Consider the following 24,671-nt stretch of genomic DNA (forward strand, 5'->3'; position numbering starts at 1 on the left):
ACACAGTCTCTCTTCCAAGATGGATCCCGAGTTTCTCCAGGAGCGGGTGCACGGTACGTGACTCTTCCGTGTCCCTCGCTAACAGTCCCAGAGTTCATCTCTATGATGCTGGCCTCAAATGACCCGTCAGTATCCTTCTCCGAAAGTCTTCCATGTTCCATCGTACTCTTGCACGACCTGTCAACGATGGCCTCGACCATCGCTACCATGACATCACCTTTTCAGGACAAAACTGAACCACCCCTAGCCGCAGACAACAACGTTCATCCAGCTCACGCAACAGGCGCCTGTACGGTCGCATCATCCACGCCAACGTTGCGCCGGACGCAATCCTCCAGACGCCGGCGCACTCGACACAGGGCACTGAGAACATTCACAACCTTCTTGCTCTCCACGCCGCTCTATCCGACAACACCCTTGGTGACCTCGTTTGGGACGAGGCGTGAGTAGGAGGACTGTCGCTGCACGTTGTCATGTTGGACGAAGTAGACGCTAAAACGACTTGTTTCCAGGACCAAGACTGCACACGTCTGGGTGAAGACGACGTACGCTCTTCCGCTGGACAAGGCTCCCTGGCCCATCTCTGCGGCCGGCCTCCTCCGCTTCAATGTGGAGTGGGACGACATCCAAGTCCACCTTGCTCCCGACCGCCGTGTCCCGGCTCCCTCGGACGCTACCGAGGCCCACGCCAAGTACCATGTCACCAAGGTCGCCACGCCACAGCGCCCGCCTCGCCACCGCATTCTGCAGTTTGCGTACCACGTCGTGTGAGTTGCAGTCCGCCCAACGAACTCTGACGTTCGTTTAGAATGTACTTTGTCCGCCTCATCGTCCCCTACTTGCTCCCAGCCTTCATCACGCTGCTCAAGTTCTTTGAGCGTCACCCGCTCTCGGACGGTATCGTCTCGGTGACCTTTGCTGCTGTCTACGAGATGGCCCAGTGGTTCTTTGCTGGCGTCTTGCACTTCCTCGGCATCCACCTGGGCCGCCAACACAAGCCCACCACGGACGTCTGCGAAGAGTGAGCTAACTGATGCTAGGAGTCGCTGAGCTGACACACATTAGTTCCCTTGGCACCACCACTGACGTCAACACCCCCAGCGAGAAGTCGTCCCCCGCGTCCGCCAGGAAGACGAGCGACCTCCCGGCGTCTGCCCCTAGGTCAACCCAGTCCTCCCAGGCGCCCTACACCCTCGCTCCGGTTGTTGACGCCAGCGCCGAGGACGAGCAAGACGACGATACGGCCGACGACTCGCTCCGCCTCGCGCCCGAGATGGGCACGGACCAAGGCCGTTCGTCTGCGAACACGTCGCGCTCGCCTTCGCCCGGCGCGGCTGAGGGTGCCGAGCAGCACCACAAGCACGGCGACCACAAGAAGCACAAGAAGCACAAGAGGAACAAGCAGACGCCTCACCACCACGCCCACCACCAGCACAAGTAGATCCTGTGCCACAGGACATCAGACCCGTCATCCCTCCACATGTACATTCGGATCTCCCCCCCGTTGTCCATGTTTAGATGGCTTCCAAGCCGCATCTCTTGTGCCTATAGATAGAATCCAAAATGCAGCCATTGTAGATAAGCGCGGACATGTTCATGACGGGAAAAAAACTATGACAAAAAGTGCTATGGAAAGTAATACAGTTCTACGTTAGTCTACTGACGAAGGCCCATAGGTGGCCGACCGCCTACAGTTGTCGCACGGCGTCGGCCAGTGCCCGCCAGTTGGCCTCATTGATAGCCACGCGCAGCTTCCTCAGCTGCGTGGCAAGCACCATGAGAGCGTCGGCCGCCTCGCCACTCCTTGGTGTCCGGCCCTTTCCTGACCCGGGCACCAGAAACTCCTTCACCGTCCGCGCAGCTGCCATACACATGGCCAACGTGCGGCGCATGTCGCGCAGCTGGGCCTCTTGGGTCGGAGGCACGCCCACATCGGACGGGAAGGGTTGGGTCGGGATACACCGGTCAATGTCGTCCAGTTGATCGGCGAGGGTGGCGATGGCAATAACCGGGTCGGCGGAAACGGCTGGCGGGCGTGCACCGTGAGCGGCGAGGGCGAGGAGGACGGGGCCGATGGCGGAGACGAGCTGGGCCGCGACGGTGTCGGGGAGCGGTCGGGAGATGGGGGCGAGAGGTGTCGGGGAAAGGGCGGGTGGTTGTTGTCGGTGGCGGAAGGGAGGGATCGAGTTCGAGGTCGGGTGGCCGTTACCGTTGCCGTTGGGGGTCGAGTCGGGTGCGGAGAAGGAGCTGTGTCGACGTCGCATCCGCGGCGGAAGGAGGTTGGGATCGATGTTGGCGATGGCCTCGGCGAGCGAGCCGGCAGCGAACCCCATCCGGAGTCCATTAGTGACACTGGTGGGCACCAGCGATCCAGATCCAGTTGGCAGTGGCGAGGTCGGTACAGCAGGCGAGGGCAGGTCGATGACCATGGCCGAAGGGCTGGTTGGAATGGGCAGTACTGGCTGCGTTTCTGGAGGCGCAGATCGCGTACCCGACATGTGGTTGCGCGTCTCAGACCGTGCATGCCAGAGGAGGGGGACATCCCGCTCATCCTCGTCCACCTGATCGGTCAGCTTAGGTATTCGATCACATCTTAGCTCACAATCATGGCGTCGATTTCCATGGCGTCCTCCCCATCGTCCACCTCCAGCTCGAGCGCTCTCTTGAGCACGCCGAGTCCCACTTTTCCCACAACTGTGGGTACACCATTGGACTCGCTCAAAAGTGCGAGATTGCGATCATCAGTCCAGAGGCTGACCGGCGCCTCTTGATGGAAATGGAGGCAACACGCGAGGATACTGTCGTCGGCACTGTTGCCGCCCGGTCGGGTGACGGCGTTCTCGCTCCATCGCTCAAGGCGTACACGGGAAGTGACTCCGATTCTGTTCCCTCGTGCACGCTCGAGGAGCCATGTTGTAGCAGAGCGCGCGGCGTCGCCTACGGTCATGTCTGTGAGGGAGTCCAGCGGCTTGATGGACGACTTGAGCCCGTCGAGTTCTGCAGGCATTAGCTGGGGCAGGGCTTGGAGACACCATGGTGGAATATGGGTATAACCTACCCTTGACAACAGTTGTAGGGATGAGCAGCCACGCGTCCGTCCGGAGGAGCAACTGATGAAGCTCGCGGACGAGCGAGAGACGAGAGATGAGGACATTTGTGTCAATGGCGAGGTAGTGTGATGGGGCTGGCGCTGAGCTTGACATGGCGTCATGCTGCATATGACCGTTGCACCACTGGTTGGGAGAAGGAGTGGGGACGGGGAAGGCAATCCAATGTTGTCCAGCGAGATGGAGCAGTCGTATAGGTGCAGTGGCGTTGGGCAGGAGAGAACGGAGGAAGGAGTGGCCGGAGTGGAATCTCCCGATGCTACGCGGGGACCCCAGTCGTCAACAGAACGAAGGCGGTCACGTGACAGTGCCAGGACGGTCGTTCAGCCTGGGCATTGCATCCCCCCAGGTGACATGCACGCGCGCCCAAACCCAGGTAGCGCGGTCATCGCAGGAAGCCTGTACCCCTTCTTCAAGGAAGGTTCGGCGCAGATGCATTGGCAACAGTCGGCTGCGGCTGCAATTGGGATATGGCGACCGCCGTAGGGGCCGCGGGCTTGACTGGCATAAAGACAACTCCAATGCCAAGTAGTGCCGGCCGACACCCAAGGGGATCGAACGCTGTCCCCGGACTGCGAGACAACTGGTCAAAGTTGCTTTCCCGCTCTGACCAATTGGGCCCTGCCCCACAGCCCTGTACAATACGTGGCTGGCCATCGGGCACTTATAAACATTATGGAGACCAGTCCCACTATCCTCCCGCAAAACCTGCAAACAGAGGCCCCAATGACAGCCACCGGCGCACAATGTTCTGTCGTGGTCGAATCAGCTTGATGGCTTCGCTGCCCCCTAAGCCTGCTCACAGCCCCTGTTCATCGACAGCAAGTCACCGGTACAGAGACCAGTATTTGACAGAGCTGGTTGGGTGGCTTGCGACGGAGAATGTGTCGGGCTGGTGAGTGGAACAAACGACTGTGGTGCGGACTGGGGAGTGGGATAGCTGGCCCCCGATGTTGCTACAGCTGTGTGAGCTTGAGCAAGATGACCTTGAGGGCCGAGGTAGCGGTTGAAGAACGAAGTGGGCCAAGGTTCATAAGGCTTGCCACAGAATGCGCAGGCGGAGGCCGGGGAACACCACATGCAAGGGTCTGAAAATGTATCAGAGGGCAGTGCAGCTCACGTCCTGTTATTGTTTAGATGCAACTCACAGCCCTTGTTCCTGCCGTCTGGTGAGCCGGGGCAATGCAACATGATCACAGTTGAGAAGAGAGTGAAGGGTTAACTGCAGTGAAAACCCTTCCTTCGTCAAGAGCAAATGAAGTGCTGATTGATCATCAGCAATCCGAAATTTCGCCCCCTGCGTGTCCCAACCATGGTCGACTCGCACCCTTTGTAGGTCACAGAGGAGTAGTGACTGGTGCACCCTGGAATGTCTGGGATAGAACTTAAAAACCAGGTCTGTTGATGAACCATCACCTCCACAAGCCTGACGGCTGCTCCCCAAAATTCTTTTTTGAGTGGAGTGGCGACCTCAAAAAAAATAAAAAGAATAAAAAACATATGCCCTGCCTATTACTTTGCGTGGAGGCTTCAGCATCTCCGCCTTTCGTCCTAGCCAGCACGCCTGCCTTTTCAAACAGATTTACACAGGGACGTGCGGGTATGCCCGAGATAATTCTCATCCAGTTCATCATTGTATATGAGTGTGTATGAGGCAGCGGGCTAGAACCACCCTATTACCTCCTGCCGCAATAAATGCAGGAGCTCACTCCGCCAGCAACGGTGGGATGGCAAAAGTCTGTAATTCATTAGAACGGACCCGGCGCTGGGGAGACAGACTTACTGCCAAAGTTTTGGCCAGTGTTGGAGCCGCAACAGTACTGGGATCCGATGCGGGCACCTGCGTTCCAGTGCGGAGTCAAACCGTGCGCCTTCGCGATTTCCGGAGCGGTATAGTAGGGTTGCCCCGGGATAAACGGCTTGCAAAGGCAGTAGACGCAGTAGGGAGAACCGGGCGGGCCACCAATGCGGCAGCCGTCTGGAAAAGTCAGCACATGTCAGATGTCTATGTATTGGAGCGGACGTACTGCCAAAGTTGCGTCCGTGGAAATCGCCGGTGCAGACCATTCTTGAAGGATGAGGTATTTGGTGAGAAGAACAACTTGTTGGATGGAACCGGAATGTTTTAACCATGTCCTACCACAAGAGTGATGGCCTGGCACACTGCCATCAGCAGTAAAACATTGGGTGGTACTGCCAGTGATTGAGTAGACAGCAGCGAGTCTGCCATCAGCGATCAGCGAGTGACAGCTCTGCCTCGTGAGGTGTGGTCCAAATTCTGAGGTTGACACAGACCTTTTGTCGTCCTTCCCCTCCTATTATGCACACCATTCATATCATGAGACTGCTGTAACGAGCACTTTTGTGCAGCTACCCACCTACACCATCGGGTTTACACTACAAAACCCCCGCTTACCACCTGCCACAGTAAATGCAGAACCAGACACCATTAGTCGGGCCCCGCAGGCACGTCCCTACATTTATTCAGCTTGAATTATGCGTACATGAAAGTGAAATGAGGTCACGTACCCCCAAAGTTCTTGCCAGTTGCATCTCCAGCACAGGGATAGGTGTGCTGGGCGGAGGACACCGTGTTACTCGCCTGGAAAGTCGAATTGTTGTTCTGGGGGGGAGCATACCCACTGGCCACACCTGGAACGGCAACCGATTGATACGGCACAGCACCGTAAGACTGGTTAGTCGGCCAGTAGGTGGTGTTGGTGGCCGGACCGACGGGAGCCTGGGGGCTGTTGGCGGCGGTTGGCTTCATCATACCGCAATAACGACATGGAAAGAATGGTGAGATTGAGACGCAGGTGTCTGAGAATTGATGAGATCAGCGGCCATCCACATGGATCAGCATGGCACTTACTGCCTCTGTTCTGGCCGAGATTACCTCCAGTGCATACCATTGTCTGAGTGGACGGTGGGTGGCAGTCGTTTGTAGAGAGGATAACTGAGGGAGGTGATGGGGACTCCGACGTGATCATAAACGCCTCACTCAGCTGACGCCAGTTGACGTGTGTCTGCATGACTCAACTCGCCCATCAGCAGCAGAAGACATCATGTGGTCTTGCTTCTTGACTCGGGCACAGGGTAACCGCCTCTGCCATCAAAATGTCCCCAGTTCGGAGGTCACCGGATTGCACAAGACCAAAGCCGGCCTACCATAGTCCTCAGCCACGACCGTGCGCTTCAGATGTACAGCGTATTTATCATCATTCATAAACGTCCTGGCTTGAATACAACTACTGCAGTACCGATCTGCCGCAGTACAGGCAGCACATGTTTAGACCTCCAGCAGCAATGCAAGGGGCTGGAAACGCCATCAGTATGTGCGTGTCACATGGGGGAATCGCCACACGTACAGTTTTTGTTTTCCCCACTCCAGTGGCCTGGACACGCGGGCAGGGCCACCGTCTTACAAGTTGGCGCTGCGCCGGTAGAGGAGAAGTAGGTCATTCGGCCGGAGGACATCGGGGTGGCAGTGGGAACTGGGGACCGAGCGCAATACCAGCATTTGATAAACGTGGTGGTGTACGTGCCCATCATACAAGGCCCTGCATGTATGTGTATGTCAGCGTGATACCGGATAAAGAGCCAGCATCCACTTACAGCCACGGTTCCGGCCCTGCGCGTTACCGATGCAGATCATGGATGTCAGCTGTGGGTGGGTGGGAATAGCGTATTCTGAAGAAAATAGAAGACCTGCCGTCCTTTTACACGGTGCACCACCACACCAGCACAAACATCAGTAATCAGACTTGGGAGGAATGCCATCAGTACATTGGGTTGTCACCTGCTGACGTGTCAGGCGAACGGCAGTCCCTGCCGCAGGAAGATTCAGAAGCTGATGGCACACACAGACCCCAGCATTCCAACGACCGGTAAGGCCGAAGGCAACTCCAAGTCCAGTAACACCAGCAGGCTTGTGCCGCATACAGAGTTCCTTGGGACGGTGGACATGATGGCGAGCTTACTTTAGGTCTCCAAACGGTTGGAATGCAGCGCTAAGGACAAGACACGCTGGCACGGACACACCGGCACGACCGACATTGGACTGGAAAAACTCCATACATTTACTACTGCTCGGCGACCTTGTGGTCCCACATTAACCCAAGGCACACGTCACTACACACACTACCTCGTCAAGTCACAATCTTGCGGTTGCAGTACTGGCACATATACTGGTTGTTGTACGGGTTGAGGTAGGGAACACACGCGTCTGGGAAGTCAGCCTTAGCAGTTAAATGCCCAACTCACAGCCCCTGTTGGCCAAGTTGTCGCGGTTACCCCTGCAAGCCATGATGAGTATGGTCTGGGTTGTCGTGGCGAAGAGGGTGAGTGCTGTGAAGGTTGTAAAAAGGGCAAGCTATTGAGGTTTACTTAAGCTGAATCGATGCTGTCGGCCGACGGTCACATTCGAGAGCGCCGAACAAGTGCTCTGGTCGACTGATGAAAAAAAGGTACAAAAATACGCCAAAAAATATTGGAACAAGAGATACAGCCCGTACAGCTCCAGTCCGTCTAGAGGAGGCAAGGAAGACTTCCTGGCAATGGACTCAAAGTCGAAAGGGTACTGATTATCTATGGACAACCTACAGGAACCGCCAATGTGGCATTCTCGATCGATGTGGTCACCAACACCGAATCGCGGCCAGAAACAAGCAACAGCCTTGGATCCCGGACGACGTTGCGCTCTACTTCGTAACGGGATTCAAGAAACAGGCAGCCTATGTACATCTTATTCACGGCCTATAGATTGCCTCCCCATCCTGCAAGTACCAGCCTGTTGCCCCCTCAGTGGCCGGGAATAAGCAATGTATACACTCCGTCCGGAAGCTCTGTGCGTTGTACTCGTACACGTGTGGATCTGAGATTGTTAGTCACAGTCCACACTATCCAAAGCTGGACTTACTGCCTTGGTTGTAGAACCCTTTGTCCCCTGCGCACCACCTGATCATGTCCTCGGATCTCTTCCCGAATTCCAAACCACATTGCACTAGACAGTCGTGGCGTGTACAGAAAAGAACGGCAGGACCTATGTATCCGCTACGGCCTGCACAACGTCCTTCATTCCAGAAGTCATGAGGCGCCGAGAGCAGCGCTGATGGGGCAAAGAACCATCAACGGGGACAACGTGGTCTGCTTCTAGTATCGCACGGGCCGCAGGGGGATTCGATCACTCGGCAAGGCGAGAAGCAATTAACCGTCAGTCGTCGTACCTTCTCGTCGTTCCCATGCTCGATCTACTGGCAGCCGGGCACCATTCACAAAGGTGCAGTCTACAGCAAGGGCAGGTACAGGGAGCTTGCTGTGGTAAAGTTGAGGGATCTGCTGGATCATGCATTGTCATCTCCCCTCCGGCTTTCTTCCAGAAGCCAAATATTGCCGTCATGATGCCGGAGTTGCCACCGACGATGGAATGTTGCCACCGACGATACAGAGTTGCCACCGACGATGCAGTGTTGCACATAGTCCGTTACTCAGTACCTAAGTCTCCCAGCCTGCCACCCCCTTTCCTCCCAACCTGGCCCTCGCAGCTGATGGTGCCGTCTCCAGGATTGTAGCATTTGGAGTGAATAGCAAACTGTGGTGATGGCGGAAGGCGACTACGCACATGCGTGAGGATGGAACAGCCCGCAAGAGCTGGGTATCAGGTTGCGGTTGCTCAGCGCGTTTCACAGTAAGCAGCTTGAATCCGCTGATCCGCTGATCAGGCGAGGTACGGTGGAGGGACACAATATGCATGGAGGTGGACAGTTGTACAGTGGAGACTCCACCCATGATGATCAAGCCCACCACTGGAGGCAATACGTGCAGCGCCAGCGCTGGACCTGTTGATACCACACCGGGTCACAGGGGTCTGGGTGGCTGTCAATATGCAGGTCATAGTGTGGGAAGGCCTTCTGGTCACTCACGGCCACGGTGGACACCGTTTCGATCGCCTGTGCAGATGGGTGACATTGTCGGATGCGAGATTGAAGTGGCAAGGAAGTTAGGAAGTCGCAAGTTCGTTGGTCTTGAGGGCCTAGGTATCTGTTCTAGCTATATAGGTGCAAGAAGTCAGGAAGCCCGCGGCTCTCTTCCATTAACGCCACGTCTGTCCGCAATAGACGCAACGGTAGAAGCCTTGTGGCCACAAGCGACCTTGACACGGGTCTAGGGGGATCAGTTAGCAATCAAAGCACCATCAGGAGGAGGTTTTCACTGTTCTTGTTGCGCATCTGATGGTCGCCAAGACATCGAGGGGTGGCCATTGTTCAATGTTGTTTTGATGAGAGCTGGCGATGGAAGTGCGTGGCGAGGTGGCGCAAACGCCCGACTTCAAAGGCCAGTTTATGTATGTGGACGATCACCGTGTTGCCCGGGAAGTTGACCGCCATCACTTACAGGGGGCGACAGATGCACAGCCGCTTCATGTCTGAAGTGCCTTCTTCAAGGTACATTCTGGTCCAAGCCTGAAACAGCAGCACGACAGGTCCCGAGGCGTCACCCTTGTTCCATCCAAGAAGGTGAAGTCGCTATGGTGGCGCCATGCGGGCCGCAGATTGTGGGAGCGGCAATCATGGAAGGTGCCACATGTGACGTTCACTAGCTTCAGTACTCCAGCTGCCAAGACTGTAGTAATGAGTGCATGCTGTTGTAGGAGTCTATCCCGTCCTCCCTTCAGACAGTCACCGCCAGAGCCTGGGCAAAGTCGCGCTTCAGGTCATCAATGTTCTCGAGACCGACCGACAGCCGCACAAAGTTGGGGGAGATGCCAGCGGCAGCCATCTGTTCCTCGTTCATGCTGCCAGTCCACATGGCAGCCGTGTGGACGGCCAGCGTCTCCACGCCGCCGAGGGAAACAGCCTGCGAGTCGAGGCGCAGGGCAGCCACAAACCTGCTAGTTTGCTCGTAGCCGCCCTTGACCTCGACGGCGACGACGGGACCACCACCCTTCATCTGCTTGCGGGCAATGTCGTGCTGGGCGTGGCTTTGGAGCATGGGGTAGTGGACCTTGGTGACTTCGGGCTGTTGCTCGAGCCAGGAGGCAAGCTCCAGAGCGTTCGAGTTGATCCTCTCCATGCGCAGAGGCAGGGTGCGGAGGCCACGAAGCAGCAACCAGGCATCCATGGGTGACAGGACGGAGCCTAGGGTGAGCGACGTCTCCCACATGACCGAAGCAAGACTCCTGCTGGTGCAGATGGCACCGGCGGTGATGTCCGAGTGACCACCCATGCTCTTGGTCGCCGAGTGGAGGACGACGTCGATACCCAGGTCAGCAGGGCGACAGTTGAAGGGACCGGCAAAGGTGTTGTCGGCGAGAGTGAGGATCTTGTCGTCGCCTTCACTCTTGCTGTGCTTCCTGGCGATCTCCACCACTGCAGCGAGATCGGTGAGGACCAAGGTCGGGTTCGCAGGCGTTTCCACGAAGATGAGGCGAGTATTGGGCTTGATCGCAGCTTCAATAGCGTCGAGGTCGGCCTGCTCGACAATGCTGGTCTCAACACCGAAGCGAGGAAGCATCTCGTCAAAGAGCTTGGCTGTTGCCATGTAATGCCGAGTCTGCGCAATGACATGGTCGCCCGCCTTGACGAGGCTCAACACTGCTGTGCTGATAGCGCCCATGCCACTGGCAGTCACCATGGCAGTCTCCGTTCCCTCCAGGCTAGCCAGAACCGAAGCGACCTGCTCGTGTGTCGGGTTGCCATAGCGGGTGTAGAAGCCGGGGTGTCGCTCTTCCGATGCCATTTCGGCGAACTGGGCCGCCGAGTTGGCCCGGAACGTGGACGAGTAGTAGATGGGAGGGTTTACGGGGTCTATGCCGGCGAGGGAGACCGCGGTATGGCCATGCACGGCCTTGGTGTCGGGGTGCCAGTCGGGTTGGGCCATGGTAGATATTTGGTGAGTGAGTGGGCAGAGGCGACGAAGCCATTGCTTTTGAGTCGAGCAACCCGACATTGAGAGCGACGGCCTGTAAACACCGGGAACCGATCGACTCGGCAAAGCCTAATGACATCATTATTGATTACAGTCTCAGTTCTAATAAGAAGTTGCAAAAGTCTAATGCTGTTCGACGCGTGTTTACACGGCGGCGTGAACCGAACGGGGTCCCCACACGGGATCCAGACAGTCACGCCTTTCGTCCACCCATCGGTTCGCATGCATATGCATTTGCAGCCTGGCAGGGGATATCAAGCTTCATAGAATAAGGGGACGTAGAGTGATGATTGCGGGCGACCAGACGGACGTACACCAAAACACAAGGCGTCATACGGAGGTTTTTGCGGGACTTGCCGATGAATGCCGATGCGCGGTGGAGGTGGAGCAGGCGAGGACGACGGGTGAGTTGCGATGCTTGCGTCGTTCCTCTATCCTGTTCTCTAACACTCTTTGCCTCTACCTACTATGACATCCCTCTTTCCCAAGCCACGCCTCCTCATCGTCGGTGCCGGAGAACTCGGCGCTACCGCCGCTGCCGAGGCTCTGGCGAGCGGCAACTATGATGTTACCATCCTCGACCGTGCACCTTCCATTCCTGCCGTCGACGCAGCTAGCACCGACATCAACAAGGCCGTGAGGTTCGACTATGCCGACGAAGACTATGCCAAGCTCGCAAAGGAGTCGATGCGACTGTGGAAGCAGGACAAGTGGAGGGGGGCGTATCGCGAGTGAGTCAAACAGTCGACGGGTGATGGGCACCCGAATGGACTTTTCCCGAAGCTTGCCCCCCTCTTGAGAGACATGGAAGGACACATCGTTTCTCAAGGGGCGTCTGGTTTCGCACGACCACTGCCCAGCTGCTTTACTTGGATGACCATTGTCCAGAAGAACCTTCATATGCTTCTCACACCTGCTAGCAGCAGCTCATGCTCTCCAGATCAGGCGTTGTCTTCCGCAACATTTCTGAGGAGTTTCCAGAGTCGATCGCGGTGTACAACAATGCTGCCAAGCTCGAGCCCCGGGTCCGCCTCCTGACCACCCGCGAGGAGGTCTCCAAGGCCTTGTCCCCTTCCGGTGGAGCCAAGCTGGGCGCTCCCACTCTGGCGGCAAAGGCATACTTCAACCCTTCTGGTGGATGGGTCCACGCTTCCGGGGCCATGTCCGTCGTCTACGATGACATCAAGCGCCTTGGCGGAACTCTTGTCCCCGGTGCCGAGCTCGCTTTGCTAATCATTGAGAACGGTGACGTGCGCGGTGTCAAGTGCGCCGACGGACGCGAGTTCCACGGCGACAAGGTCATTCTTGCCCTTGGCTCGTGGACTGGTGGTCACCCGGCCCTCAAGGGAGTGGTGCCGGAGGGCTTGATGGTGCCCACAGGTCAGACTATCGCCGCCGTTCAGCTCAGCAAGGACGAGTATGAGCGCTACAAGGACCTCAGAGTCGTGTCATTCTTGGACGGCAGTGGCTTCTACTGCTTCCCAGTGAGTCCTGGCACACTGAGCCATGCTGACTGGCAGCCAACCCCAGACGGCATTATGAAGTTTGCGCTGCACTCGGGTGGTTACGTCAACGAGGCCAACAAGCCTCGTACTGCTGGCGACAGCGACGCTGTGGCGTATGCCGATGAGAAGCGTGTTGGCTGGATTCCTAGCGATTCGTTCCGTTTCATGCGGTCAAAGTACGCCGAGCTCTACCCAGAGGTTGCAGCCAGTAAGTCACATTCATATACGACAGCTAATCCCAGAACCAATGGCCTTCACCCGCATGTGCTGGTACTCGGACACGCCCGACAGCGACTTTGTGATCGACTACACAAAGTACCCAAACCTGATGGTTGCTTCTGGAGGAGCTGGACACGCTTTCAAGGTGAGTGATTCGGCAGTGAGCTTGAGGGGGAGCAGGTCTTCATCTTCCATGGGCAGCTCACACCACAGTTCCTTCCCGTCATGGGTTCTATCATCCTCGCGCGCCTCGAAGCCCGTCTCTCGCCTCAACTCGCACACAAGTGGCGCCTGGACCGCCCAGTTGTCGAGTTTCAAGGCAAGGACCGTGGTGGTATCCCGCGCGCGCCTTTGGTGCTGGAGAACCTTGTCTCAACAGAGGAGCTGGGGCCTGAGCGCCAGGCCAAGTTGTAGGCGTCGACCAATACTGTCGCCCATCTATAGATCTAGAAGATGCAGGATATGCCTGATTAGCTGATTCCGAACCCCTTCGCCTTGCGATTGAATGTCGAGTAGCCGAACTCGGCATCCACAGCAGGAAATGCCGAGGCCCGCGCCATCGGACATGACCGTAAATACAACAGTTCCATCCCCGCTTAGCGAACCTCATGCACGCTTGTTCACATCATCCACCATGACAGTCGATGTCGACACGGTTACCGTACCTACAGTGGTCAATGGAAAGGCAGGTGTTGCACTCCCGGTGAACGCTGCCGCCGAGCTGGCCGCCCAACCTCCCCCGACAAGTGGCCCACCACCTGTCCCCGTGCTCACGTCACGGACTCTCTTGGACGAGCATCTCGCCTCCCGCCCAACCACCGACTTGCCTGCAATCTTCTTTGCGGCCACCAACGCAGAAGAAACCCTGTATCTGAACCAAGCCGGTGACAGGGTGTTTGGACGGCCGGAGGAAGGCGCTGTCAATAGCGATACCCGTAAGTGGAGCCTGCCGTTGGATAAACAGAACACTCACGCGCTAGCTGTCGAGCTCTTCTCGCAGACCAAGGTGGTGACGTGCGTCTCGGTGCTTCTGCTCGTCGACCGCGGCCTTATTTCTCTCGATGATTCCGCCGACATCGAAAAGTACCTTCCCGAACTCTCGACATGCCAGATCTTGACCGGGTACGATGAAGCAGGCGACGGCGTGCTCGTACCCCCAGAGAGAAAGATCACGGCACGCATGCTGTGCTCGCATTCGTCAGGTGAGCAAACGCTGTGGAAAGCCTCGCTGACTTTCAAGGTCTCATCTATCCCCGCGGCGTCTCTCTCATCTCGGACTACTGCACGCGCCATTCCATCCCGACAACCTTCTCCCACCCTGGCGGTGCCGAGGTGCTGGTAGCGCCGCTAATCTACGAGCCCGGTTCCTCCTTCCACTACTCCCAGTCTATCGACTGGGCTGGTGTCCTCGTGGAGCGCGTTTCGGGCATGAGCCTGCACGACTACATGCGCAAGTACATCTGGGGCCCTCTTGGAGCTGCCAGCATGACGTTTTGGCCGACGGAGCAAGTCCGCCAAAGCAAGATTTGGGTCTGCACTCGAGACGAGGAGACCAACGAGATCCAGCTGTTTCCCAACGGGTTTGCGCTCGCTCGCCCCGAGACGGTCGCCGAGCAAGAGAAGAGCCTGCTTCTCGGCGGAGGCGGCCTCTTTGGCAGCCAGAAGGACTACCTCGCCTTTCTCCGTGCACTCCTCCGCTCCGACCCGCGCTATGGGGCACAGGACCCACTGCTCTCCCCTGCCATGTACGCCGAGCTCTTTACGCCAACGATCACATCCAAGGGTGCCGAGGTGCTGTGTGACATGGTCAACAGCTGGATCCCCGTCGAGCCGCTGCATACACCCGAAACCGTCAACCACAGCGTAGGCTTCGCCCTTTGCCTCGTGGACGTGCCCGGCCGGAGGAGGAAGGGCACTGGATACTGGGGTGGAGCAGCAAAGACCAACTATTGGATCGACCCAGTGCGAGGTATAGCCGTGAGTGCACATGGAGATGGTAGCGACAGCTGACAGCTAGGGCATTGTCGGTACCAACCTGTACTGGAAGGGCACCAAAGATCCTTGGGAGGAGTATGCCGCCGAGTTTGAGCGGCGGCTGTACGCCTCTATCACGTAGTGTGGTTCTGAGGGAAGGCGACGAGAAACATGAAAGCAAAGGCAGTTGCATGATCAATCTAAGCATCGCCGGGTCAGTGCCTGGGTATGAGGCTTCGATCGCTGGTGTCGCGCGTCCTTGCTCTTTTATCAAACGAGGTCACCGCAATGATAGCAGACCCAGCATTGCCGCAGCGGGATCCAAACCATGCAGCAGTCGGCTAAACGTCAGCTAGGACCCCTTGGGGACATATGTGGCTACTACTCACTTGTCTGGCGCCGTCCATTGCAGTTGTGGTCTTGAGAAGGCGAAGGCGACCTGGGCAAAGAGACCGCGGCCATGGTCTTGGTGACTTGAGGTGGTCGTGGTAGCTGTGCGCTGTGGGGCAACACAATGAGCGCCTGTTATGTCCACATTGGGAGAGTATCCCGTGGAATGTGAGATGTGTGCGAAGGCGCCAGTGAGTGGTCGCCGACAGCCATCAGGTGGCGACCGGACCATCATCAGGTGTAGTCTCAGTGATTCATCACGCATTATACAAAACCCTCGTTCCACCTCCCTCTACGGTGTATCGACGAGCCTCTATCCCAGGGGTGCTCCTCACCAGCGCTGCCCTTGGATCGTCGTCACTGTTCGCGTGCAGTTTTTGCACCGGAACACAAATGTCTGGTAGTCGTACCATAGATGGCACTCTGCTGCGCGTTTGATCAGAAACGCGCACCACGAGCCAGTCTCTCACCAAAATGAGGGTTCATGCAAAGGTACTTGCGCTCGTACATTGGCTGAGACATCGTGGAAAGCTGTCAGAGTGGGTGGTGGGTGGGAGACGGGGACGACTGCCTGATGGGAGGGGGGAAGAAGACACTGCAAACTTGGCGGAGCCGACCTACTTGTACCCCTTTGATGCGATCAAGACATCTTGGCAGACTTGACTCGTGGTGCTTCATTCACTTTCAGCGGCGACGAGCACCAACCTTGTCAGATGCTGCTTCCTTCTGGCACATGATTTTCGGCATTTGGCATCATTACTCTTATTATATCGATATACATACATTGCCGATCGTCCTTCTGCCCCCCCCATAACAGCACAGAATACAATGTAGAGCCCCCGGGTCGGTTCGTCCGACGTTCATGGTGGCCCCGTGGGGGTGGCGTTCTTGCACACGACCTGGGAGGAAAGCCCTCATACAACCAACGAAGAGTCGCCGCAAGACCTCATCCTCCGTGTGCTTTGCATGCGCGCAGCGGTACGGTCACCGCGACAGGTAGGAGGCGAAGGCCACCACTGTGACTTCGTGGCAGTACCGGCACATGTAGAACCCGCCGTTTGGAGTGCGCTTCAGTGACAGCAGACATGGATCTGGCAATCAGCACCCGGCGTTTTCACTTTTGTGGTTCCTGGCAGACCCCGCCGCACTCACGACCAGCGATACGGCGATCAGGGTGGGCACAGAGCTCGTCTTCCATTGCAGTTTCGAGATGGGTGATGGTGGGGGCGGGCTGGGAGTTGCGAAGACCACGTACACAATGCATAGGACTGGCCCGCTTATGAACGATGAACTGGAGAGGGTGTCGGACGGCGACGGATACAGATACGGCCCGATTTTGCCAATTGTGTCTGGCCGACAAGTATCCGCAAGGTGTTGCCGCCAGTGCCACTCACGCCCCACATCCATTGTCCATTTCTCTCTCCCAGCGTACCAGCATGGGAGGGGACTGAAAGGTGATGGACACTACGTGGTACGGCCTTGTGCCGCAGCATTCCACGACAGGTCACGGGGGTGGGATGTCGCCACCAGAAGCGCTCCCTCATCAAAAGGTGTGAGGTCTGCAAGCCCATCTCCGTTTTCCATCACCAGTTTGGTTCTTGGTAGGGGTTGACACAAAAAACGCTTCGTGCCGATCAGCAACAGTGCCTCACATCCCCCAACAGCCTGGGTGTACCTCAATGTCACTATGTGAACACCCCGCTGATGGCATATGGCCACCCTGGTGTCTCGGAGTGGCTGCTGTCGGCCTTCGGGAATGAACCGTTGGGGGCTGAGACAGAGAGAACCACCTCATCACGGTTGGTACGCTGACGAGCGGCGGTTCGCAACGGTACCTAGCCCCCGCGGGTCGCCACCTGACATTGACCGTTCACACGCGAGTGGTCACAATGCAGGGGAAAAGGCGCGACAGTGGCCCCGCCATGGGGCTGTCAGTTCCCAGACACGGCCGTATGCTGCCCAAGGAATTGCGAGTGAACCGCGTCGCCAAGAAAGGCTACCTCGTCACGTTGTGAAATCCTCCCACATCACCTGTCCCCCATTGGTACATACCAGTCTCTCTGCTATGACAATTCGATACGTTTCTCGTTTCTCGTCAATTCTTAATCGTGATATGTGACAGTGAAGGTGATACGGAGGTTGCGCGATGGCTGCGTTTCCAACAGCAGCTTTTAATCCCTAACTTCCTCGTCCCTGTAGGTCGGTGCCAGAGGCTCATCGACAAGGTGGTTAGCCTTCAACTTGTTGAGAACGTTGAACCTGGCCATCTCCTCGGGGGTGAAAGGGTACGGCGATTGACGGTCCCTGTTCAAGCGGATGGGGACCAGGACGATGACGACGGTGGCAGCGAGCAGCAAGGGAATGGCGTACAAAAAGTCCGTATACCGCACAAGGTCGTGGTCCTGGACGTATGCAATGTAGTGGACGGCGATGGGGAGGTGGAGAAGCACGGCAGTAGCGAGTCCGGGGTTGTATCCCATGTTCACGCCAATGTTCATGGCCAAACCGTGGGCGAATATTTGGGCGACACCGAAAAAGACCTGCGTGAGGCCGAGCCAGATCTCGTTTGGCCATAGCACCGGAGCCAGGAAGAACGGATAGGCAAGCGTGTTGACCACAGCTGTGCCCTTCTTGTTAAGCGGGTAGCGGTCATAGTCGCGTCGTTCATTGAACAGGGCAACGTTGATGATGAGCGTCGTTCCACCAGGGATGATGTACTCTTCAATCTGGTGGGCGGCGACGGCCAGCGTGTTCCAGATGAGAATCGACTGGATCTGGCTGAACAGGTGGCCGAAGAAGGCCATGAAATAGGCGCCAGCAAAGAAACCAACCCCGACAACGTAGTACCAGTTGTCGCGGTAGACTTTCAGCCAGGTGATCGGGTTGTAGCGTGTGCGGCTGAAGCGATCCATTTCGTCCTTGGTGAACGCGTACCGGTCGTCGCCTGGCTTGGCCAGCATGTAGATGCCCACAAAGTAGAAGATGAACACATAGTTGGACAGTGCAAATCCAAGGGCCTTGACCCAGTCGAGGACCGGGTGCTGGCCCGCGTAGTGCACGAGGTAGACGATGCCGACGGGAAGAAACCCGCCAAGGGATGTGAACAGGCCCGGGTTGTAACACGTGCCGAGGACAATGTTGAATGCGACAAGGTGCATGAAAGCTTCACACACCAGGCCAAACACAATGGGGACGAGGGTAAACCACGAGACGGTGTTGCAAAAGACGGGTGGGAGGTAGAGGAGGAAGAGGAACCACCAGTTGCCGAGCACGGCGTTGCGCTGGTTGAGCGGGTAGTGGTCTGCGTTCTCTGTCGCCGTTTTCCAGCCCACAACGTTCCAGACTGAAGGCAAGCCGCCTGGGATGACAAACTCCTCCCAAAAGTGGAGGGAGAGGATACCGACGTTGGCCAACAGGCATCGCTGCGCAATGCTGAAATGGTCCCAGTACGAGGCCAAGATTGAGAGCGCCAGAACGCCAAAGGCGGCGCTGATGTTGGCCCAGTTGGCGAAAAACCAGCTCGACGCGCGCGACATGGTCAACAGGAGTAAGAGTCAGATGAGTGAAGGGGGCAGTCGATGATCGATGACGCTTTCAATGTTTGCATGAGAGAGATGTGAGACCTGTCCATGATCTATGACGTGCGGGTCGGGAACCCACCTCGGGCAAAAGGAACCTGGGGCACGCCACCACATTCGGACATCGGCGTGCACACCTCGGGGTCGGGCAGTGCACGTACTGTACATGAATGCATCTTGCATAGCCCTAGCCAGACTTCTTGCCCATTACACGGCCGCAGTACTTGCAGTAGACGGCGTCATAGAACAGACTGTTGAAGCCTTGGCAGGACACTGATGAGAGGGGGCACAATGATCAGCGCCGGTTGTGACCGGGAGTGTTACTGATCGCACTTACATCCGGTGTTCCGGTGGCCGGAATCGCCCTTGCAGAGCGACGGCAGTGGCGAGTTGCCAGTCCACTGGAGCATGTGGAGAGTGATGAGTGGTTGAGAGTAAACGTTTACGCGGGCTGATGGAGGGATAGCTATGGATGTGTTTGCAGATGAGGGAGTGTATGAATGCAAAGTGTGTGTGTGTGTATCGGGGGGTCGTCAGTTTGGCGTTTTGCTGTTTGTGTGCGTGTGTACCCAACATGCTTCGCACCATGAGTATGCATGCAGGCAATCCTTTGATGCCATCATGGAGAGCCAGGATGAGACAGCTTCTGTCGAGTAAGGACCACCCTTTGCGCGTTTCAACAGGTCTCAGTCCTGTGGCCTGTGGGCTGCAGAACCAAAAGGCTGAGATCCACTGCCCGCGTCTCTTCGAATCATCGCTCGCTCGTGAGAAGCAACAGACGTTGCATGCTGCATATGAAACCCTTCCGATCACTACCCTCTTTGTTCTCCTCGCTGGAGGTCGACGCCACCCCTCCACCTCGTCCAGCTCGTCTGCCTTCTCGGCGGCATCGCTGACGCAGAGTATGGAGTTGCTACATACGGAGCGTGGTGACTCGACTCAAGGCGACATGCCTAGTCTAGGTCACGGCCGCAATACTGGCACTCGCACCCTTGGTGTGTCCAAACTGGCACGCACGAGTCTACGGTCAGTCACCGGCCAGCCGTGCATGGTCCTCACCTCCTTCATTGGTGCCGAAGCAGTCGCCCTCGCAGTCGTCATCGTCGCTGTTGCCATAGTTGTAGCTCATTGATGGTTTGCTTTTTTGGAGCCAGCCGGTGGTCTGGTGTACTGGGTTGCCCACCAGCGCAGGTTTTATATGCATCGAGGTTTCTCTCAAGGGAGCCTCAGCTCGCCCCGCCTGGATGGTTCTCGTCCGGATGTGCCCGCAGCGGTGTATCATAGATTGTTGGACGTGCGAGAACCATGTGAGTGTGACAACGCTGCTGCACGTCAACGAGTATTGGTCAGTGATCAGTGGCGAACCAGCCCTTAGAGGAGAAGCACTCAGGCCAGAGGAAGCGTTCTAGTTTTGACATATGCATGTCAGCAGAGGACATGTCACGCGGAAATCAAGACGTCCAACACCATGCTCCGAGCTGCGGGATGAGCCTTCTCGATACGCGAGTTGAGTCTTGTCTCTGTGTGTGCGTGTGCGTGTGGCGGCTGTTTCGTGGGCAATGGAAGGTTGAGTGCTTCCTTGTTTACAGGCGTTACACATAGCAGGACACAGCTACACGCACACACTGTCGCTCATTCACCACAGAGGCGTCGTCTAGGCCAACGCGGCCAATCGCGAAATGGCCTCCTTGCCCTCCAGCTTCTCGCGCTTGAGATCGTTGAGTGGCTTGGCTCCGAGCCTCTGCTCATAGAATGCGATAGCCGAGTCGTTCCAGAGGTGAACCATCCACTCGATACGCTCACACCCCCGTTCTTGGGCCAACTGGCCAAGGCGTCCCAGCATTCGCTTGCCAAGCCCAGCAGCTCGGTGTGCGGGTTCCACAAACAGGTCATCAAGCTGTAGACTCGTGAGCGATCGCTATGGCAGTAGCTTACGTTCAAGCCCGTGACGGTCGTCCAGGTCGAATAGGTGGAGTAGAACTGGGTCGGGTGTCAACCCAAGGTGAAAGGGGCCACGGGCTTACCGTTGCCAATGCCACGGCCTCGTCTCCACTGCGCGCAATGAGCGCGGAGAACTTGCCTTCTTGTAGGGCTGCCGCAAGCTGCGAGGTCAATATCGGTCGATAGCTGTGCTACACACCTTGTCGGAATCAGAGGTGACTGCTCCAGGCTCTTGAACATAGTCGGCCTGAGGTCAGCGCGCAGCCTCATACAGTTCCTACTCGCCAGCGAGTTCAGGAGACGAATGACGTCGGGCTGCAGTCAGTACGGGACTGTCCCCCAAGAGTAACGCACAATGTCAGCAGGTGTTGCCAGTGCAATGGTATAGGCGGACATGGTCGAGGAGTTGGTGTAATGGCAGATGCAATGGTCACCGGTGTACCCGTGTGCTTTAATAGGTTGCCGAAATACTGAACAGTCGACTAGAGATTTGAGTCGACAACCGCACTGAAACGTTGACGACTCTCGCTTTCTATCCTTGGAATGAGCAACTCACGTGTGTATTTTGCGCCACTCCGGCATGGTCATGGTGGGCTCAGAGAGCTAGAGAGCAAGCATTGCGTCGAACGCGTCCAGAGTCCCCCACGCCGAGCACCTCCTGAGAGACGACAGGAATTGGCCCTCACGTCAAGCTGCCGGCCCCGCCGACTCCATTGTTGTTCGGACGGACCAGACATTGCGAGCCCCCGTGGTTCCCCGCTCGCGCCGCCCAACGGCCACCGTCCGTCCACTGTCAACACAAACCTTAATCGAGGTGAATAAACAGTGGGCGGACGCGCACATGACTATTACGGGAACGGGTATTAGCGGAAGCATAAATTTCTAATGACGCCGGGACTAGTCGGCCTCGAAGGAAAAAAACAATTTCACACCCGCTTTGCCGTCATCCGCGCGCGCGTGCCGGCTGGGTGTGTCTATCGGTGTACTCGTCGCCGCTCATTCATTCCACAACACATTCCGTTCTCACATCGTTCGCCACCATCGCTTTCGTCCTCTGTCTCTCACTTCTGGCACGCAACTTCTCAACCATACGATCCAGGCGACCAAGCCTCCTGCAAAGCATGCACGCATAGCCTCCACCCGTGGTCGCTCCGATACCCTCTACTGTACCACCTAAACAACAAACACCACCACCCACCTTGCCATGTCGTTTCTCTTCCCGTCATGGTCGACGGCGTTCTCGGAATCGTTTTACGAGGACGCCAAGAAGATGCTCGAGACAGCCCTCAACAAGGTGAGTAGCTTATAGTGCTTGCTGTCACGGCTACGCGAACTGTGCTAACCTCGCAGGGCAACAAGCCACCTGTCATCCAGGGCCGTATCGAGGTTGTTGACCTCAACATGGGCACGCAGGTGGGTTACTCACGCGTCCTTGTCAATAGCTAACGTTCCAGCCCCCGACTCTCACATTGCTCGAGATTGGAGACCTATCGCTCGACCGGTTCCGTGGCATCCTTCGTCTAGGATACCAGGGCGACGCGTGGATCGAGGTCCGGTGTCGTGTGCAGGCCAACCCGCTGAGCCATAACCCAAACCTCATCCCTTCGTCGACGCTTCCGATCTCGACACCCCTCCTCGCGTCGCAACCGCTTCTCGTCCCCATGACACTGAGGCTCAGCAAGCTTCACCTGCGCGCCATCCTGATCCTTGTCGTCTCGGCGTCCAAGGGTATCACCCTCGTGTTCAAGAACGATCCGCTTCAGAACGTCGATGTCTCGTCAACTTTCGACTCGGTTGAGGTTATCCGCGGATACCTCCAGCAGGAGATTGAGGGCCAGTTGCGTGAAATGTTCCGCGAGGACTTGCCCGGCATCATCCACCGTCTGTCACAGCGCTGGTTCAGTTCCTCGGGAACGACTGGCACAGTCGAGACCCCTTATCGCGATGTCGATGCCGCACCAGCACCATCGCCATCGCAGTATGGTGATGACGAGGAGTACGATCCCACAGCTGCTGGCGAGGATATCTTCGGTCCCCCCAATGCCCCGCGCTCGAGCGAGACGAGCACGCCGCGCCGACGAGCCGTGCACCGTATCCCCAGCTCGACGATTCGCGACCGCCAGTCCAACGCCGGAGGCACCATTTCTGGCTCTCCTACGTCATACACTGTCTTCCCCGACATTGAAAACTATGACCCCACGTACGGACTCCGGCCGGAAGGTCTGCCCACACATAGCGGATACGAGGCGTTTGGACGACTGTGGGAGAAGGCACGCGGTGGTGGTGGCCGTGGTCTCGGGTCTCTCATGGACGGGTCCGACCCCTTTGACGGCACCGACCCCAACAGCTCATACGAGGATGAGGAGACGTACGGCGAAGAGGACGAGGAAGAGTCACTTCACAGCGGCGAGCTGCTCGAAATGGACGACCTGCCCACACGCAGCACACCGCGCAGCCCCATGGCGCAGTCCATCGCTGGCTCGGTCGAGTGGGAGTCGTTCCCTGCTGTTGGTGGCGGCATGGTCACCCGGCCAAGGGTGTACCATGCCCAGTCGCAAATCCGCGCCCCGTCTGAGTCCGGTTTCGGTCCTGCGATGCCCAGTCCAGCGGGAACTGCCGGCACGGCTGGTACGGCTACGGGTTCAGTGACTGCTCGTGCGAGCAGCATCGGCGGAGGATCGACCATTGGCAGCCTACGCGGCCGCACGCCAAACTCTGCTGCGGGCCTGGTGGGCTACCACCCTCCAGGCGGCCCCGGTTCGTCATTGCGCCGTATCAACACTTCCAACTCGGATGTCCACGGCGTACGCAAGCGCCCCGAGTCCCTAGCTGCGTATGCTCTGCACCAGCAACATGCTCTTGCTCGCCAGCAGTCCCCACTCCGCACCCAGTCGTACGGAGGCCATGCTCGCGCCTCCTCGCCGGGCCTCGCACGCACGCGGTCAAACTGGGACTCGCGTACGGACCAGGACGTCCTGGGATCGCCTCCTATGCGACGCCCTGCCTCCTTGGACGCAAACCGTTCCAGGAGCACGACAGACCCGCGGCCCCCACCGGCCATGGTTCGCCCGCGCGAGCGCACCACCTCGTTTGGCACCAACGTCGGCATTTCCACCCGAGCGGGGCTGGCCGGAATCACGCTGCCACTCAACAACAGCGTGTCACAGCTCGCGACCTTGTCACTGTCCGCCAACACGTTGTCGCCCTATGCGCGTGCGCACGAGCACATTGCTGTCCGTTCGTTCCCATACCTGGGTCGTACACCTACCGGCAGTGCACCAGGCAGCGCCAACGGGGCCATCACACCGGTGGACAACAGCAACGTCAAGGCGCGCCGGAAACGCATCTTCCGCCTGGGAAGCAACAACGACCGCGAGCCCAGTCTCAGCCCCGAGAGCGATCAGCGGACGCCGCCCCTGGACTGGGACGACGAGACGCGCTTGGCCAGCAGCTCGTCCGAGGGCGCGAGTCGGTGGAGGCTCAACTCTCAAAACTCGGCTTCGCTGCCCGTGTCGGTGGCTGCGTCCGTGTCGGTGCCTCGCGCACCTGTCAGCGCGGTCAGCGGCGCTCGAGCGAGCTCCAAGGGATCCTACGGGTTCCCAAAGATTCCGGAATAGCCCGCAGTCCGCGCGGCGGCGGCGGGAAACTAATCAGCTAAGACCTTTCGAAACGTCGATTGCCCACTTTGCCACTTTATCCGCGCCAAGCATTGTCACCTGATCCACCTGATCCGCTGTTGACCTTGGCAGCAACCTTTGTGGCGGCAAGCACGGTCATCTGATCCGATGTCAATCTATCTCGGCGGCCAAGGAGTGTTGCTCCGAGCGACGGTGCTGTTTGTTCCAAGCGATATCATCTGTTGGCCGACCCATTATCACCACCACCCATTATCACCACCACCACCACCACCACTTGTCCCTCGCACAATCATTGCGCATTACCTCCACACTGTTCATCGATCCTGCCACATTGCACGGTTCAATTTGGACCCCTCCCCCCCTTTCCCTCTCTCTTTATCACGATTTTCTCTC

General features: G+C 57.5%; 10 protein-coding genes across 10 annotated transcripts; 4 read left to right on the forward strand and 6 right to left on the reverse strand.

Annotated features, from left to right (window-relative positions):
* Positions 1-105: 105 nt before the first annotated feature.
* Positions 106-1,441, forward strand: EHS24_002269 (uncharacterized protein; the record flags this gene model as incomplete). The annotated part of the gene is made up of 5 exons (XM_028618012.1): positions 106-125; positions 284-442; positions 513-767; positions 809-1,021; positions 1,066-1,441. The coding sequence occupies 5 exons, from the start codon at positions 106-108 to the stop codon at positions 1,439-1,441; spliced, it is 1,023 nt and encodes a 340-aa protein (XP_028473690.1).
* A 247-nt stretch (positions 1,442-1,688) lies between these two features.
* EHS24_002270 (uncharacterized protein) lies at positions 1,689-3,203 on the reverse strand (the record flags this gene model as incomplete). Its single annotated transcript, XM_028618013.1, has 3 exons — positions 1,689-2,561; positions 2,603-2,997; positions 3,059-3,203. The coding sequence occupies 3 exons, from the start codon at positions 3,201-3,203 to the stop codon at positions 1,689-1,691; spliced, it is 1,413 nt and encodes a 470-aa protein (XP_028473691.1).
* Positions 3,204-4,619: 1,416 nt separating this feature from the next.
* Positions 4,620-6,019, reverse strand: EHS24_002271 (uncharacterized protein; the record flags this gene model as incomplete). Its single annotated transcript, XM_028618014.1, has 5 exons — positions 4,620-4,622; positions 4,817-4,845; positions 4,891-5,085; positions 5,637-5,927; positions 5,980-6,019. The coding sequence occupies 5 exons, from the start codon at positions 6,017-6,019 to the stop codon at positions 4,620-4,622; spliced, it is 558 nt and encodes a 185-aa protein (XP_028473692.1).
* Positions 6,020-9,776: 3,757 nt separating this feature from the next.
* EHS24_002272 (uncharacterized protein) lies at positions 9,777-10,985 on the reverse strand (the record flags this gene model as incomplete). Its single annotated transcript, XM_028618015.1, has 1 exon — positions 9,777-10,985. One exon carries the CDS (start codon positions 10,983-10,985, stop codon positions 9,777-9,779), a length of 1,209 nt encoding a protein of 402 aa, XP_028473693.1.
* Positions 10,986-11,501: 516 nt separating this feature from the next.
* On the forward strand, positions 11,502-13,171 carry EHS24_002273 (uncharacterized protein; the record flags this gene model as incomplete). Its single annotated transcript, XM_028618016.1, has 4 exons — positions 11,502-11,764; positions 11,974-12,714; positions 12,830-12,902; positions 12,971-13,171. The coding sequence occupies 4 exons, from the start codon at positions 11,502-11,504 to the stop codon at positions 13,169-13,171; spliced, it is 1,278 nt and encodes a 425-aa protein (XP_028473694.1).
* A 220-nt stretch (positions 13,172-13,391) lies between these two features.
* EHS24_002274 (uncharacterized protein) lies at positions 13,392-14,873 on the forward strand (the record flags this gene model as incomplete). The annotated part of the gene is made up of 4 exons (XM_028618017.1): positions 13,392-13,692; positions 13,738-13,959; positions 13,998-14,734; positions 14,775-14,873. 4 exons carry the CDS (start codon positions 13,392-13,394, stop codon positions 14,871-14,873), a joined length of 1,359 nt encoding a protein of 452 aa, XP_028473695.1.
* Positions 14,874-17,292: 2,419 nt separating this feature from the next.
* On the reverse strand, positions 17,293-18,657 carry EHS24_002275 (uncharacterized protein; the record flags this gene model as incomplete). The annotated part of the gene is made up of 1 exon (XM_028618018.1): positions 17,293-18,657. The coding sequence occupies one exon, from the start codon at positions 18,655-18,657 to the stop codon at positions 17,293-17,295; it is 1,365 nt and encodes a 454-aa protein (XP_028473696.1).
* A 229-nt stretch (positions 18,658-18,886) lies between these two features.
* Positions 18,887-19,828, reverse strand: EHS24_002276 (uncharacterized protein; the record flags this gene model as incomplete). Its single annotated transcript, XM_028618019.1, has 3 exons — positions 18,887-18,972; positions 19,037-19,150; positions 19,759-19,828. The coding sequence occupies 3 exons, from the start codon at positions 19,826-19,828 to the stop codon at positions 18,887-18,889; spliced, it is 270 nt and encodes an 89-aa protein (XP_028473697.1).
* Positions 19,829-20,353: 525 nt separating this feature from the next.
* Positions 20,354-21,036, reverse strand: EHS24_002277 (uncharacterized protein; the record flags this gene model as incomplete). The annotated part of the gene is made up of 5 exons (XM_028618020.1): positions 20,354-20,596; positions 20,635-20,679; positions 20,724-20,801; positions 20,840-20,887; positions 20,995-21,036. The coding sequence occupies 5 exons, from the start codon at positions 21,034-21,036 to the stop codon at positions 20,354-20,356; spliced, it is 456 nt and encodes a 151-aa protein (XP_028473698.1).
* Positions 21,037-21,844: 808 nt separating this feature from the next.
* Positions 21,845-24,257, forward strand: MDM34 (ERMES complex subunit; the record flags this gene model as incomplete). Its single annotated transcript, XM_028618021.1, has 3 exons — positions 21,845-21,934; positions 21,991-22,053; positions 22,095-24,257. 3 exons carry the CDS (start codon positions 21,845-21,847, stop codon positions 24,255-24,257), a joined length of 2,316 nt encoding a protein of 771 aa, XP_028473699.1.
* Between the last annotated feature and the right edge of the window lie 414 nt (positions 24,258-24,671).

The sequence above is a fragment of the Apiotrichum porosum genome (genome assembly GCF_003942205.1).
Source record: "Apiotrichum porosum strain DSM 27194 chromosome Unknown scaffold_12, whole genome shotgun sequence".
In the NCBI taxonomy this organism is placed as follows: Eukaryota; Fungi; Basidiomycota; class Tremellomycetes; order Trichosporonales; family Trichosporonaceae; genus Apiotrichum; species Apiotrichum porosum.